Source organism: Rattus norvegicus, chromosome 13 (assembly GCF_021556685.1).
Source record: "Rattus norvegicus strain SHRSP/BbbUtx chromosome 13, alternate assembly SHRSP_T2T, whole genome shotgun sequence".
NCBI classification, from domain to species: domain Eukaryota; kingdom Metazoa; phylum Chordata; class Mammalia; order Rodentia; family Muridae; genus Rattus; species Rattus norvegicus.
The window spans coordinates 48,326,537-48,339,899 of NC_141546.1; the positions used below are offsets into that span (position 1 = coordinate 48,326,537).

At 50.9% G+C, this 13,363-nt stretch overlaps 1 protein-coding gene and 1 long non-coding RNA gene across 19 annotated transcripts in view; one reads left to right on the forward strand and one right to left on the reverse strand.

Annotated features, from left to right (window-relative positions):
• Window positions 1-411: 411 nt before the first annotated feature.
• Ppfia4 (PPFI scaffold protein A4) overlaps window positions 412-13,363 on the reverse strand; it is a 47,927-nt gene continuing 34,975 nt past the window's right edge. For 6 of the 18 annotated variants that reach the window (XR_015635069.1, XR_015635067.1, XR_015635063.1 and 3 more), the window contains 5 exons: window positions 9,131-9,228; window positions 8,448-8,623; window positions 5,347-5,415; window positions 2,935-3,112; window positions 412-2,474 (listed from right to left, as the gene is read on the reverse strand). Coding sequence is in view for 3 of the 18 variants with exons in the window: in XM_087579898.1 (XP_087436024.1) it covers window positions 2,425-2,474; window positions 2,935-3,112; window positions 5,347-5,415; window positions 8,448-8,623; window positions 9,131-9,228 (571 nt within the window). In the remaining 15 variants the exon portion in view is untranslated. 18 annotated transcript variants of the gene reach the window in all.
• On the forward strand, window positions 2,613-6,269 carry LOC120096189 (uncharacterized). The gene is made up of 2 exons (XR_015635943.1): window positions 2,613-2,822; window positions 3,622-6,269. It is a non-coding gene; the product is annotated as an uncharacterized LOC120096189 (long non-coding RNA).

Below are 13,363 nucleotides of genomic sequence, written 5' to 3' on the forward strand. Positions count from 1 at the left end.
CTGGGTTTTATAGGGAAGCAAGTTGAGCAAGCCAGGGGAAGCAATTCAGTAAACAGCACCCTTCCTGGCCTCTGCATCAGCTCCTGCCTCCAGGTTCCTGCTCTGTGTGAGTTCCAGTCCTGACTTCCTTTGGTGATAAACAGCAGTGTGGAAAGTGTAAGCTGAATAAACCCTTTCCTCCCCAATTTGTTTCTTGGTCATGATGTTTGTGCAGAAACAGAAACCCTGACTAAGACACCATCCAAACACTAACTTTCCCATCAAGCCTGTGAGTGCGTAATAAACAGAAGGGTATTACTTACACGTTTCAAAACCAATACTTCCTTTCCGGAGTAGAGCAGCATCAAGGTCCATGAAGTGAAGCTGGACATATCAAATGAACTTGGTGTTCAAAAAAAGAAACAGACGCCATTTGTACATTGTCTTAAAACCAGGTTTATTGGTACGTACACACCCACTCACACCCACACACACTCACACACACACTCGCACACCCACTCCTGAAGCACTGAGCCATTACAGTACTGAGAAGGGACCTGGTTTGACACAGGAGGCTGGCAAGGAGAGCTTGGGTCACTGGTGACTCTCCGGAGAAAACAAATATTGACAGTGAGGCAAGGCTACACCGTGAAGGCAGCCTTTCCTCACTGCACGTAGAGTCCCCTATTTTGTCCTGCCTACTGACCCTGAATGCACCTGGCTCCCCAACTGTTACCTATGTCACTGTAAACCATGATAGGGTTCTGTGGTAGAGGAGGGGCAGGGCTGACTCTCCCACATAGCTAGCCCGTAGAGTCCCAAGAAGGAGTCAGACGGTGTGACCATGCTGGGTTCTTTCCATCGTAGGACGCTGGCCCTTCTCAGTAACTCCAGCATTCAGGATCAGGGGTTCTCTCTCTCTAATCAGCTCATGATCTACTCAACTGTTTCTCTCTCCATCCCCAGAGGTCTGTCTGGTAGGAAGGCAGAAACAACGGGGTTGAGGATGGGTGGTTGCCTGCCCCAGCCCATGGGAGCCCACTGGGTCGCCCCATTAGCCAAGCTCCCCTCTGCTGAGCGCAAGGCTCTATGTCCTTTTCAGACAGGGAGCTCTGGCTTGTTTCTCCACCTGTCAGCCTGGCCCTGTTCAGAACCCCAGTGATGAAATGGCAAACCAGCTATTCCAATCACCTCCAGGACGGCACTGTACTGCCCTACCACGAACACAGCCCAAGCACTTCCCTGTCCTCTTCCACTACCAGCTTCTATCACCCACCCTGATACTAGGTCCTGAGCTTTCCAAAGGTTAAGAAATTGGTCCAGAAGAGAAGAGTGATTGATATTCCCCATAAATCTGCCCTGTCCCCACCATGCTGCCAGAAAGAGCAATTAAAATAATGGAGACAGAGAAGGGATCAAGAATTTCTTGAGTAGTTTGCTCCGTAGCCCCAAAAGAACCAACCCTAAAGGTGGATTTGAGGGCATGGGGGCACACAAGGGAGCCTGCCTCGGTCCACCTTAGATCTCCTAGACCTGGGACATGATTCACTGAAGGGGAAAACTTCCCCAGCCCTGTACCCCCACTTCAGGGCAGAGTTAACAGTTCACAGTCTGATTCACTCAATCCAGTAGCAGCACCATCTGTGGTTGGGGCTGGAGGCACCCACACTGCCCTTTGGGCAAAAGTACAAAAGGCTACCAAGCTATCTCCCTAGGCAAGGAGCTGAAGAGTTTCCCTTGCCCTCACCAAAGCTCTGGGGTCCGTTTCTCCCACACATTTGGGATTCTGTGTCGGCTTGGGCACAGAGTTTCTACCTTAGTCTTCCTCAATTCCCCTCTTGGCTTTGTCCTGGAGAGGGGCACTGGGGTATTCTACACCCCTCCTAGCCCCACAAGCAAGACTTGGAGGCAAGAGCTATAGACACTGATGATGGGGTTTGGGGAGGAGGGAGTGATATTGAGAGAGGGGGTGGCAAAACCATTCGGACCGTCCGGCACTGCCAGAGTGGAGGGAACCAGAAGGCCAATTAGTCCAAGCAGGACAGAGTCCGTAATGGCCTTTTATTGGAAGAGTCATCTCAGTCCTTGGTCCAGGATTCTGAGCCTGATGAGCCCATAGTTCAGACCAAAACAGATCCGGAGGAGGGAAGGTGGCCACACACACGGTGCTGTCCTTCCCTCCCCCCACAGGATCTCAAGCACCTACAGCCTGGGTGCCCGCCACTCACAGAGACCTTGGCCACATCCACCAGAGACTTACAAAGGGGGAACGAAGTAGGACTCGGGTAGTGGGATGCCGAAGGACTGGATGAGCATATTCTGAGTTCCTGGGCAACTGGAAAGTCACAGAGGAGAGACTGGGAGCCAAGGGAGAAAGGGAACGAGCAGGAAGGATCAGGGCCGGCTGAGCCTGTGAAACCAGGACACCCGCCCTGGGGGCCGTGGCTAGTCCCGGAAGGCGGAGAGCATGTGTCCGTAGAGATAGTGGGAGTGAGCTATGAGAGAAGAGAGAGACAGGCTCTGTGAGTGAAGGAGGTTCCTGGGGAGGGTAGCGGGTAGGTGCGGCATGCGGCCAAGCACGAAGCGAAGCAGGAAGGGCAAGCCGGGCGATGCTGCAGCGAGGGGGCGGCGGCAGAGCGGTCCGGGGCGGCGGCAGGACGGGCGAGCGCAGCCACAGCCTGGCCCACTTACCCCGAGCCGGGGGCGCACCCCCGTCAGACCCGGGGCGGGAGAGTGGGGGGGTCAGCAGGAGTAGGTCCGGACCGTGGAGGGCTCCAGTCTCTGCGCCCCCGCCGTCCCGGCTGGCAGGAGTCGGCAGCGGCGGGAGAACACACAGAGCGCGGGTTAGTGTGCGCCCCACCGCAGCGTTAGTGCAGCTCAGCCTCGGCCTCGCCCCTCTCCAGCCCGCTCGGCTCCAGGGTGCGGGGAGGAACCCATTTCCAGCCTGGCACTCACCTTCCGGCATGATCTTCTTGGGCGGGGCGGGTGGAGGCTGCAGCGGACCCAGGGTGGACACACGGAAGCCCGCAGGGAGGGTCTCCGCTGAGGTGCCCAACATGCCACCGCTATGGTGATCCCGAGGCCGAAAGCGTTTCCTCCAGGAGGGTGCTCGACGGAACACCTTCTCTTCCCCCTGCACCAAGAGGCACAGTGGAGTTGCCACCCAAGTCCCTAAAGCTCTAAGGGGTACTATTTCCCAACTCCCCCTCTCTAGCCCTTAGTGGTTTTGTGTGCAGACTAGACGGGCTGAAGATGATTTCAAGGGGTCTCTCACAGAGATCAAGCAGGAGGTCCCTCCTATCAGGTCTGGGCCAGCAGTGAACTCAATTGCTCTACCTACCCCAACCCCCCCAAACTGAGCTCGGATAGCCCACTGCTCTTCCGAAGTATTTTTTCTTTCAGCTCCCTCTGGGAAGTCACTGGTCAGCCCATCACTGCTTTCCTGTCCTGCTGGGGCCTGAATAGAAGATACTACCTGGGTTGCTAGAAAAACACGGCCAGGGATGAAGACTTCTAGGCTGCCCTTGTTGGTTCTGCCATATTACTAGCAACATGACTGCTCCGGGCTTCAGTTTTCTTATCTTCAAGATGGAAATTTCAACACCTTTCTAACCTATTTATTTCTCACCCTGCCTACCCCAGTGAGACCAGAACACACGGACAATGATTGGTCAGGTGACCAGAGACATGCTCCTCCAGAGGATACAGGGAGCAACCTCCACTCTCTGCTCCCCATCGATGCCAACCGATTCTCCAATCACCTCTCTGCAGAGGGTCCCCAGAGCCCCAATCCCACAGGATGGATCACTGGACAGGCCGCCCAACACTCCTAACAGAGCCACAGCTCACTGCCTTGTAGCCAAGCCTCATCTTCCAGCCTGTGTTTTCAGAACTGCACAGGCCCCGTGACTCGGTTAGGGTGAGCAGGAACAAGGCCACTGACCCCTGTTCTTGTTTCAATGACTCCTCCCATCTCCGGTGCCTCTGGATTTGTAATCTATGCCCTTGGGGTGACCAACGCCCTAGTCACTTGTCATAGACCCATCCCAGAAGCACTTGGATGCACTTTCAAGATTTTTTTCAGGGGGGGGGGGGGTTGGGGATTTAGCTCAGTGGTAGAGCACTTGCCTAGCAAGCTCAAGGCCCTGGGTTCGGTCCCCAGCTCCGGAAAAAAAAAATATTTTTTTCGTTACTGTTTCTTCCCCTTCGCCCCCTTCCTTTGCTCCCCTCAGTCCCCTCTTATCTCTCCTCTTATTTTCCTCCTTTCTATCATGCTCTATTGGAGTGAGCTGCACGGTTTTTGTTGTTATTGGAAAAGACTGTAGCCCCTGATCCTGGTGGGTCCTATCTGGGAGTGCTGTCTGCCTCGGTAACTGTTAAATGAATGGACAGCAGGAGTCCCGTTCCTTAATTTAGCAAGGTCTGAAGATGGAGGACCCAGAAGTATATGGGGGTGGGGGGAGGAGTACACATGTGGTATGTCTGTGAAGTCGCAGGACAACTTGTGGAGTTGATTATCTCTTTCTGCCTTTGTATAAGTTCCAGGGATCAAATTCAGATCATCAGGCTTGTATGGCAAGGGCTTTTACCTGCTGTGCCCTCTCACCAGTCCCGGGCTCTTTTTTAACCTGCTAAAGCCATGTCAGCTAAGGCAGACCTGAAATGGGAAGGTCAAGGAAGATTGGTGCCAGGAAACAGGTAGGGCAGAAGAGCAGAAGAGGAAGTGCTGGCAGGGGCTTAGGATACATCACAGCTCAGAACATGAGCCTTCCCTGAACTCAAAGGGGAGGCCTGATGAGATGAAGGTCACCGGAAAGGCTGAGAATGCAGAACGAGTGCAGAAGTAAACAGAGGAGCAAAGCAACAAAGAGACCAGGGATGACAGAGGCCTGGGCTTCTCCTGGGGAGCCTCATTCGGCTCCTCAGCCGAGCACCTGTCCTCAAATCACCACAGGGCTGGAGGACTATCTCACCAAGCTATGTCACCAAGCTATGTCACCAAGCAGGGAGAGAAGCAGTGGGGTCTGAGACACGGAGACGGAAGAACCACCCCCAAAGATATGGCTGACAGGGAAGACCTTTGACCCTGCATGGTTGAGAGGACTGAGCCTTGAGGGGGAAGATGCTAGAAGTGTAACACAGGAGGGTTGGTTCTTGTACAAGAAACGAGTTTGGCAGAGGCTTCTCCACAGCAGGCCACTGAGACCCAACACAGGCCTCCTCCTCACAGCCTTCATCCTCCATCCCTCCCGGCTCTGCTCCTTTAGGCCAGCCACCATTTATCAGCCCTGGGGCAGGAGATCTCATGAATCTCTATCCAGCCAGCCAACAACAACCAAGGCTCTGAGTTCAAATCCAGGTACTCACGTCATCCAATTTCCTGTCTGTGCCCAAGGCCAACAGGTTATTGAACTCTCTCTCCATCACTTGGCGGGCCTGAAACCCATAGGGTAAGAGGGAGAAAGAGGAGCTCTAGTTAATAACGCTATCTTACTCTTTAAAAGTTTACATTAATTTGGTTTTTATATCATCACACATTAGTGTGTGTGTGTGTGTGTGTGTGCTTGTGCACACACTAGCGCATATTTGCAACTATGCACTGTGTAGGTCGGAGGACAATCTCGAGAGTTGCTTCTCTCTTTATGCGGGTCCTAGGTATCCAACTTATGTCATCAGGCTTGGCGGCAAGTGCTTTAACTTCCTAAGCCAGCTCACCAGCTTCATCTTTTTCTTTCCTTTTTTTTTTTTTATGGGGGCGGGGCAGGGGTGTGCACACAGTAAATGCATGTGCAGAGGATAACAAACAAGAATTGGTTCTCTCCTACCATGTGGATTCTGGGGACTGAACTCGGGTTGTGACTCGTGGTGGCACCTTTACCCACTGAGCCATCTCAACTTCCTCCTTAAGGCGTCTTCCAGCTGTTCCCTAGAGTCTCGGGGCAGAAATGGAGCAGGGGTCTAGTGTACTTAACCACTGGAAGTACACGCTTTCCTGAGGCTACTGTTCCCAGCAAATCACTAATAGTGTTCTACCAGAAGTCAGACTGTTAACCTTTTAAAAATAGGATCACAGAGCACATGAAGAAACAGGCTTTACCTATTGGGGGGAAAAACAACCTATTTTCACTAATTGGACTCGGGGAGTTATAACAAGAAAGAAAGAGGACCAGAAGCTGGGGGGAGGCACTCGTAGGAACTGGAGAGAGGCTACAGTAGTCAAAGATGTTCACAATAAATTATCCAAACACATGCAAATGTGTGAGCAAATAAAAATCATTATTTTAAAAGTCTATATTTTGTCTCTAAAGGAAAGGTCACGGCTCACTACCCTTTGGGAAGGGCAGGAGCAAGAGCGGCATGCCCAGCATGGGGAAGCAAGCCTTCCTACGGGGAGGGAAATGAACTCATCTCTGTCAGGTGGGTCCACACTACAAACTCCAACTAAAGGAAGCTAGTCACAGGTAGTGGGGACCCTGAGCTGTGTGGCACACACACACACTTTCCAAGACTCGTCAAAATTACTCACTAAGGAAACTTCCAGAGTGTGTAGAGAGATGGCTCAGCAGTTAAGGGCACTTGCTGCTCTTGCAGAGGACCTGGGTTCATTTCCCAGCACCTAAAGCAGGTGGCTGACAACTGCTTATAACTCTGGTTCCAGGGAGTGCCAGCATGCATACAGTATACCTACATGCCAGCATGCATACAGTATACCTACATACATCCATGCAGGCACACACACACACACACACACACACACACACACACACACACACACTAAAAATAAATAAATAACAGGTGTTTTCAAAACTTTCTGTCACCAGATATTTTCAATGGTTGTTCGTGGAGGATTCCATACTGGGTCAGATAAATAGGTCAAGAAAATGGTGGGTGATGGTGGCACACGCCTTTAATCCCAGCACTCCAGGAGGCAGAGGCAGGTAGACCTCTGAGATCGAATTGAGACCAGCCTGATCTACAGAGTGAGTTCCAGGACAACCAGGGCTACATAGAGAAACCCTGTCTCAAAAAAACAAACAAAAAAAGAAGAAGGTGGAGTAAGAAGAGGAGGAGGAGGATAAAAGGAAAGAAGGAAAGAAAAGAAAAGAGAAGAAAAGAAAAGAAAAGAAGAAATATGCATTCTGAGACAGGAAGCAAAAGAGAAAGTCCATTCCTGGGGAAAATATCAACCACAGAGTTCCATTGGAATAGTGTTTGTCAGAAATGGGAATGCTATGTCTTACATATGATCGAAAAGGAAAATATTTCAAATATCTTTTGGGTAGTGAAGGGTTAAATAGATAGGTATTAACTGCAGAAACCCTTCTGAGGGCCCTGGCAGGCAGGAAACTGCAAATGGAGTTAGAGGTAGGTCAGTGTAGAGAAATTACATTTGGAGGAAATCCAAACCTTTACTAGAAAAGAAAGGTTCCAAGCTATGCGTTCTGACCGGTCAATGGGGGTCACAGCAGACAGTCGGCAAACACACTGGCCCTGTATGCTGCCACTGTCCCCAAGGCCAACACACCATCCAGAACCAAGAGACAACACAGCTCCACCCTCCCTCAAGCCAAGTGTCTGCTCCCAGAATAGCCAGCACAGCTAGTGGCTAGATTTCAAAAGCTATCTGACAGCTGCAAACAGTTCAGACAAGGGCAGCTAAAATGATCAGGGGCAGCAGCAAGTCTACACGAGGGAAGGCTAAAGGAATTAAGAACTGTTCTGTCTGGAGAGACAAAGGCTTGGGCCCAGAGCAATATAATCAGAGTTTATGAAATTCACAGTTCTTACAAAAGGGGAAGCCAGTCAAATACAAACATCCTCGCTGACCTAAGCTGTAGGGAAGAAGCAGATCTTCCCCAGGGGGAGCCTGGCAGAGGCATATTTAGGACAACTAAAATCAGGAAGTACTTCACACAACTGCAAGTATGGCTAGGATCCATTACCCACAGGAAGTTAGAAGGGCCAAAGATATAAATAGGGTCAAGAGAATTTAGATCTATCCTTAGGTAACAGTTACAACAATAATTACCAAATGTAATTGAAGGAGATGTCTAATCTTTTGAGCTGCTGACAGGGAGACAAAGGCCTGGTATGGAGAGTCTCTGGGCTGTGCTTATTGGTAATATTTAGTCTGCTGAAGCCTAGGGGCCCAGAGGCAGATTCCTAGGCTACCAGACAAAAGAGATACAGGCTCTCGGGTCCCTGTGAGGCCTGGGGCTGGCTTTTCCTTGTGAAAAGTTGGGCCAGAGGAGCAATTTAAGGAAAAGAAAAAGTCACAAGCTTTGGCTACGAAATTGGCTTGGGAAGAGCTAAAGTAACCCAGAGCTGAGTGAAGAAAAATATCTCACAGGGACCACTCAGAGGCCTAAGAACATAGCACTCCCTTGAGAAACACACACACACACACACACACACACACACACACACACACACACACACACACACGTGTTGGCTGACTGAAGGGCTACCTGGGTGTTCTGTGTGGGGATCTGCAGAACCAAGGCCAATGTGTTGTGGTCGAAGTTCTCATCCAAGGCCAGCAGGGCACCATGCACACCACTCTCATGTAGGTTTCCGGCATAATCCCTTAGCCCTATGGACTGGACCCAGTGAACCACCTGGTCATTGGTCCAGACCAGCACATCTGGAGGACAGAGGAAGAAATAGACAAAAGGGAAACATGCGGGCCCAGGCTCTCCCAGGTGTAAAAGCAGTTTCCTAGACGCAGAGCCTGGGTTACTGTGCTCTGTAGCTCCCACCCCATCCCTAACTTCCCACATCTTTCTCTCCTCCGTGGCATCTGGGCTCCTGCAGAGCCAGCCCCACTGCATCTCTGCTGGCCCAAGACACTTTTCTCCAGGAGTCCCAGCATTGGCCACACCCCCCACCCAAGACCAAAGTGGCCTTATTCTTTCAACTCTCAGGGTCTTTCCCATCCAATCCTCCCTCTCTCCCCAGATCAACTTCTACACATCAGCCCACAGCATCATCGCTGTCACATCTGTCTACTTGGTTGCCACTGTCTAAGGGAAGTGGAACCACATGTAAGTGGACATGGAATATGTCTACTGTGTCAGCCAGGCTGTGGTTGTATTTGCCTTTCAGATCTGAGGCTCCCTGGGCCCCAGGCTGAGGGCAAAAGCAAGCTTACCCTTGATCTCATGCTGGCTCTCTTCCCGCCTCTTCTCCAGCTCCTTCCGGTCATAGTTCAGCCTCTTCAGACACATGATGCCATACTGAAGACTGGTTCTGCAGACATACAGCACCTGAGCCAGGGCTTTGGTGTGGCTGCATTCCTGCCCACATAGCCCCAATTCTGGACCAGCCATAGTTGGTACAGTGCATTCGTCTGAACCCTGCATATAGCTGCATATAGCACAAAGAATACTCTGGTCCCCTGCTTCCACTGTGCTCCTGCAGCCATGGCTTGCACCTGATCTGAGGTGACTTCCACCTCCTATCTGAGGTCTGCTTTCAACCCCCCACTTCAGCCAGGAAAGGCCTGTGAAGGTCAATTTTGACTGTAACCTTGGTAACCTAGATTAGTCAAATGCATCTCTGGGTTGTCTTCAAGGACATTTCCAGAGGTGATTAAGGAAGGTGGTGAGACACATCTTGAATATGGGCAGCTCCATCCCACAGAGACCAGATGGAATGAAAGGGGAGGGGGCAGCCTAAGAGCCCAATCTCTCTGCTCTCCCCTTCATGACGGGTTCAAACAAGGAGCAAAAATAAATGCTTCCTCTCTGAAGCTGTGCCAGGTTCTGTTACAGCAAGAAGACACTAACAAAGGGCCTGACTGGTGGGAGGGCTTTGGATGACACGGACATGTCCCTTCTTCGAAGGCACTGGGATGATAAACATCATTCATTGCCACTCACAAGTCAAAGGAAAAAGAAATCCAAGACGCTCCATATTGCCATTTCACTCAGTCCTTTCAGTGGCCTACAGGATGTCCATGGACCTGTTCCCTCATCTGGCCAACTTATTCCCTCTGCTGCCACCACACTGACATCATGCTGTCCCTCACAGAAGACTTCTGAGACCTGGGTGTCTCCGGGCCTTTGCACTGGTTGCTATGGCTGCCCAGAACACCCCACCCCCAGTTTTTCAAATAGTTCACTCTTTATTCACCTTTAACTCTTTGTTCAAATGCCCCTTGCTCAGCCAAGCAGACTCACACTGCACCACACCTCCACGCCACTCCCACATTAACTTGGTCTAATTTTTTCCTAGCTCCTTAACTGTCTTGCCTCACCAAGTCAGAACGTAGGCTTCGTGAGGGTAGGACTGTTTAACTCACTGGTCACAGATCTCCACCATGTCCTCAGTGCTCAATGAGGGAATGAGATAATTTATGTAACTTATTAACTATGCTAAAAGAGCAGCAGGCTGTGATAAGCAGTGAATGAACAAAATGAGGGAACCTTGGGTTAGAAGGCGCCCCACAGCCCTTCATCCAAGCCCCTCCTCATCTAGGACAGGTTCAAGGGTTAGAACCTTGGGTTAGAAGGCGCCCCACAGCCCTTCATCCAAGCCCCTCCTCATCTAGGACAGGTTCAAGGGTTAGAACCTTGGGTTAGAAGGCGCCCCACAGCCCTTCATCCAAGCCCCTCCTCATCTAGGACTCGCCCTACAGCACTTCCACAGTAATGGCTGAACGGCAGCATAACCCCTCCAAGGCTGGGCAGCTCATACGCACATAAGAGTTCTGCCTTGATGGGACCTCTTTCACCTTCTAGAGTTTTCCCTCACACAGAGGAGTAACACAGAAGGCCCCTCCCAACTCCAACCACATTGAGATTAAATTATACAGACTACTCCCACAGCTCTTCTGCCTGGAACATTCATAGCTCAGAGACACATTTCTCGGCTGCCTCTATGGATGGCTCAAACTGCTGTTTTAAGCTCTGGATGACTATAAAGGGGCACGAGCACGTAGCGCCCTGGATGGGAAATGCCCCTGACATTACTCTCACTGTAATCTTCTACACAGCTCCTATGACTTTCAAAGCTGTTGTACGACATGGGAAAAATATAAAGCCCTTGAAGTTAGGTCAAGACGGGTTGGAATGACAACTCTGGCACAGCCTACCAGAGGGCACCGGGCATCTGTAAAATGGAGTCCTGACTCTCTTTCAGGGTGTAGTGACAAAAGTACGTCTCGGGGACTCAGAAACAGGACCACTATTAGGAGGGTAGGTGTGATTACTGAGGGACAGGGGTCTACAACAGCAGAACCCCCACTCAACGGAGTACTCCATCCAAGAAGCACGGGGTGAGATGTGAAAAGATGAGAAAGATTAGCCTTCTGGCTAAGTGAGCAGGCAGAAGCAACCTCTCCTGGATTTGGTACCTTCGTTGGTAAATGACCCTTCCTTGTCATAAAAAAAAAAAAAAAAAAAAAAAAGACTTATGTGAACATCTCCAGAAGTACCTTGGTGGCACAAGCCTGTAATCCAAGCCATTCCATAGGCAAGAGGACCCCAGGTTCAAGGGTTAGTACAGAATCAGTTCAAGACCAGACAACTTAGTGAGTCCCTGTCTCAAGACATCGAACTGGTCAGGAGGCCAGGAGCAGAGGCACATGCCTATAATCCCTACATTTGGAAGTGGAGGCAGGAGGATCACGGTTATCATTGACTACATAGGAAGTTTAAGGCCATCCTAGGCTACATTAGTCCTTGTTTCAAAAGAGGGAGGGGTCCCTGGGGGTATAACTCACTGTTGGCATGCCTGATGCCTGTGTAAAGACCCTATGCTAAACCCCAAGGGCTGCAATGACGGGGGAAACAATCTAAGCCAGTGGTGCCACATGCACTAAGCGGCAGAGGCAGGAGGGTCTCCGAGTTCAAGGCCTGGTCTACAGAGTTCCAAAACAAAACAACCAGAGGCTACAAACTAAGAAAAGAAAAAAAGGAAAAAAAAAAAAGCAGACCCAAGAATAGCCTTCTGAGGGCTCACACCAGCAATCCCAACCCTTGGAGGATGACACAGAAAGAGTGTTGTGAGTCTGAGGCCAGCCTGGGCTACAGAGTGAGTCCTTGTCGCCAGGCTCCAACAGGAAACAGAGACCGTGCTGCTGGAATGCTGAGTGGGATGGAAACAGAGTGACCAGCAAGGGTAAGCTGTGTGGTGACACCTCAGAAACCTGAAGCACGGGAGCTGCAGAGCTGCTCATGGCCCAGTGGCAGGCTGGCTTTCTCCCCGCTCCTCCCTGCCCAGTTGTGGGAGGGCGCCTACCATTCTGGTGAGACCAGAGGGCACTCTCCAGCGAGCGGTTCGGGAACGTGGCAGACTGGCAGAGGAATAGCCTATCTCTCAGCCTGTCAATCACCCAGGAGGAGACAGGTGCAGCAGCGCCTGGCAGCCTCCCAGGCGAAGACAAAGACTCCCTTTCAGCCCCAGTGAGGGGCGAAGGGCAGAGAAGACATAGCTTCGCTTTCCTGCAGCCCTCACAAGTCCCTGCGGGGTCAGAAAGGCGAGGGGCTCAGGACTGAACTTGAGTCCACAGAATTAGTTCCGCCTGTGCTCTGCCATCAGCCCTAAGCTGCCACTTCCCGTTCCTCCTTCTCCTCATCCATGAAGAGGCTAACTAGATCCTGTCCAGATTTAAGTTTCTATGGTGTAAGCCGGGCAGTGGTGGCACACACCTTTAATCCCAGCACTCAGAAGGCAGAGGCGGTGGATCTCTGTGAGTTCAAGGCCAACCTGGTCTGCAGAGGGAGAGTTCCAGGACCATCAGGGCTACACAAAGAAACCCTCAAAAAACTAAAAACAAAACTATGGTGTATCAATGTGTGTATGGTGTATGGGGGCTGTCCATCGAGTCTTGAGAGAACTAGAAAAGCCACACATTCCCAATGACACCTGTCGTCTTACTATCGACCTGAGGCAAAGCCAGGGCTTAAGTAGGAAGTGGGGCTGTATAAAGCTAGGTGAGAACATGTAACACAGTCAACTCTGAGAGCTGGGCCCAGGCAGTGAGGCTGGCCTTTGCTAAGGAGCTAGCTAAGAAGCAGGCTGGAGGCACTGTTGTGTCTAGAGAGCTTTCCATCTTTCAAAAGAAGCCAGAACTCCAGATACTCAGATACAAACTACTGCTAAAACATTGACAACGAAAGCTGGAGAGATGGCTCAGTGGTTAGGGCACTTGCCGCCCTTCCACAGGGCCTTGGTTCAACTCCCAGCACACCCAAGATGACTCACATGGTCTGTGACTCCAGTTCCAGAGGACCCAACATCCTCTTCTGGCCTCCACAGGCAAAAGACACATATGCAGTTCACAGACATGCATGCAGGTAAACAACCATACACATAAACAACAAAACTAATAAAAATTAAAACGAAAAAACAAAATACTGGCAACCAAATTCATGATTTG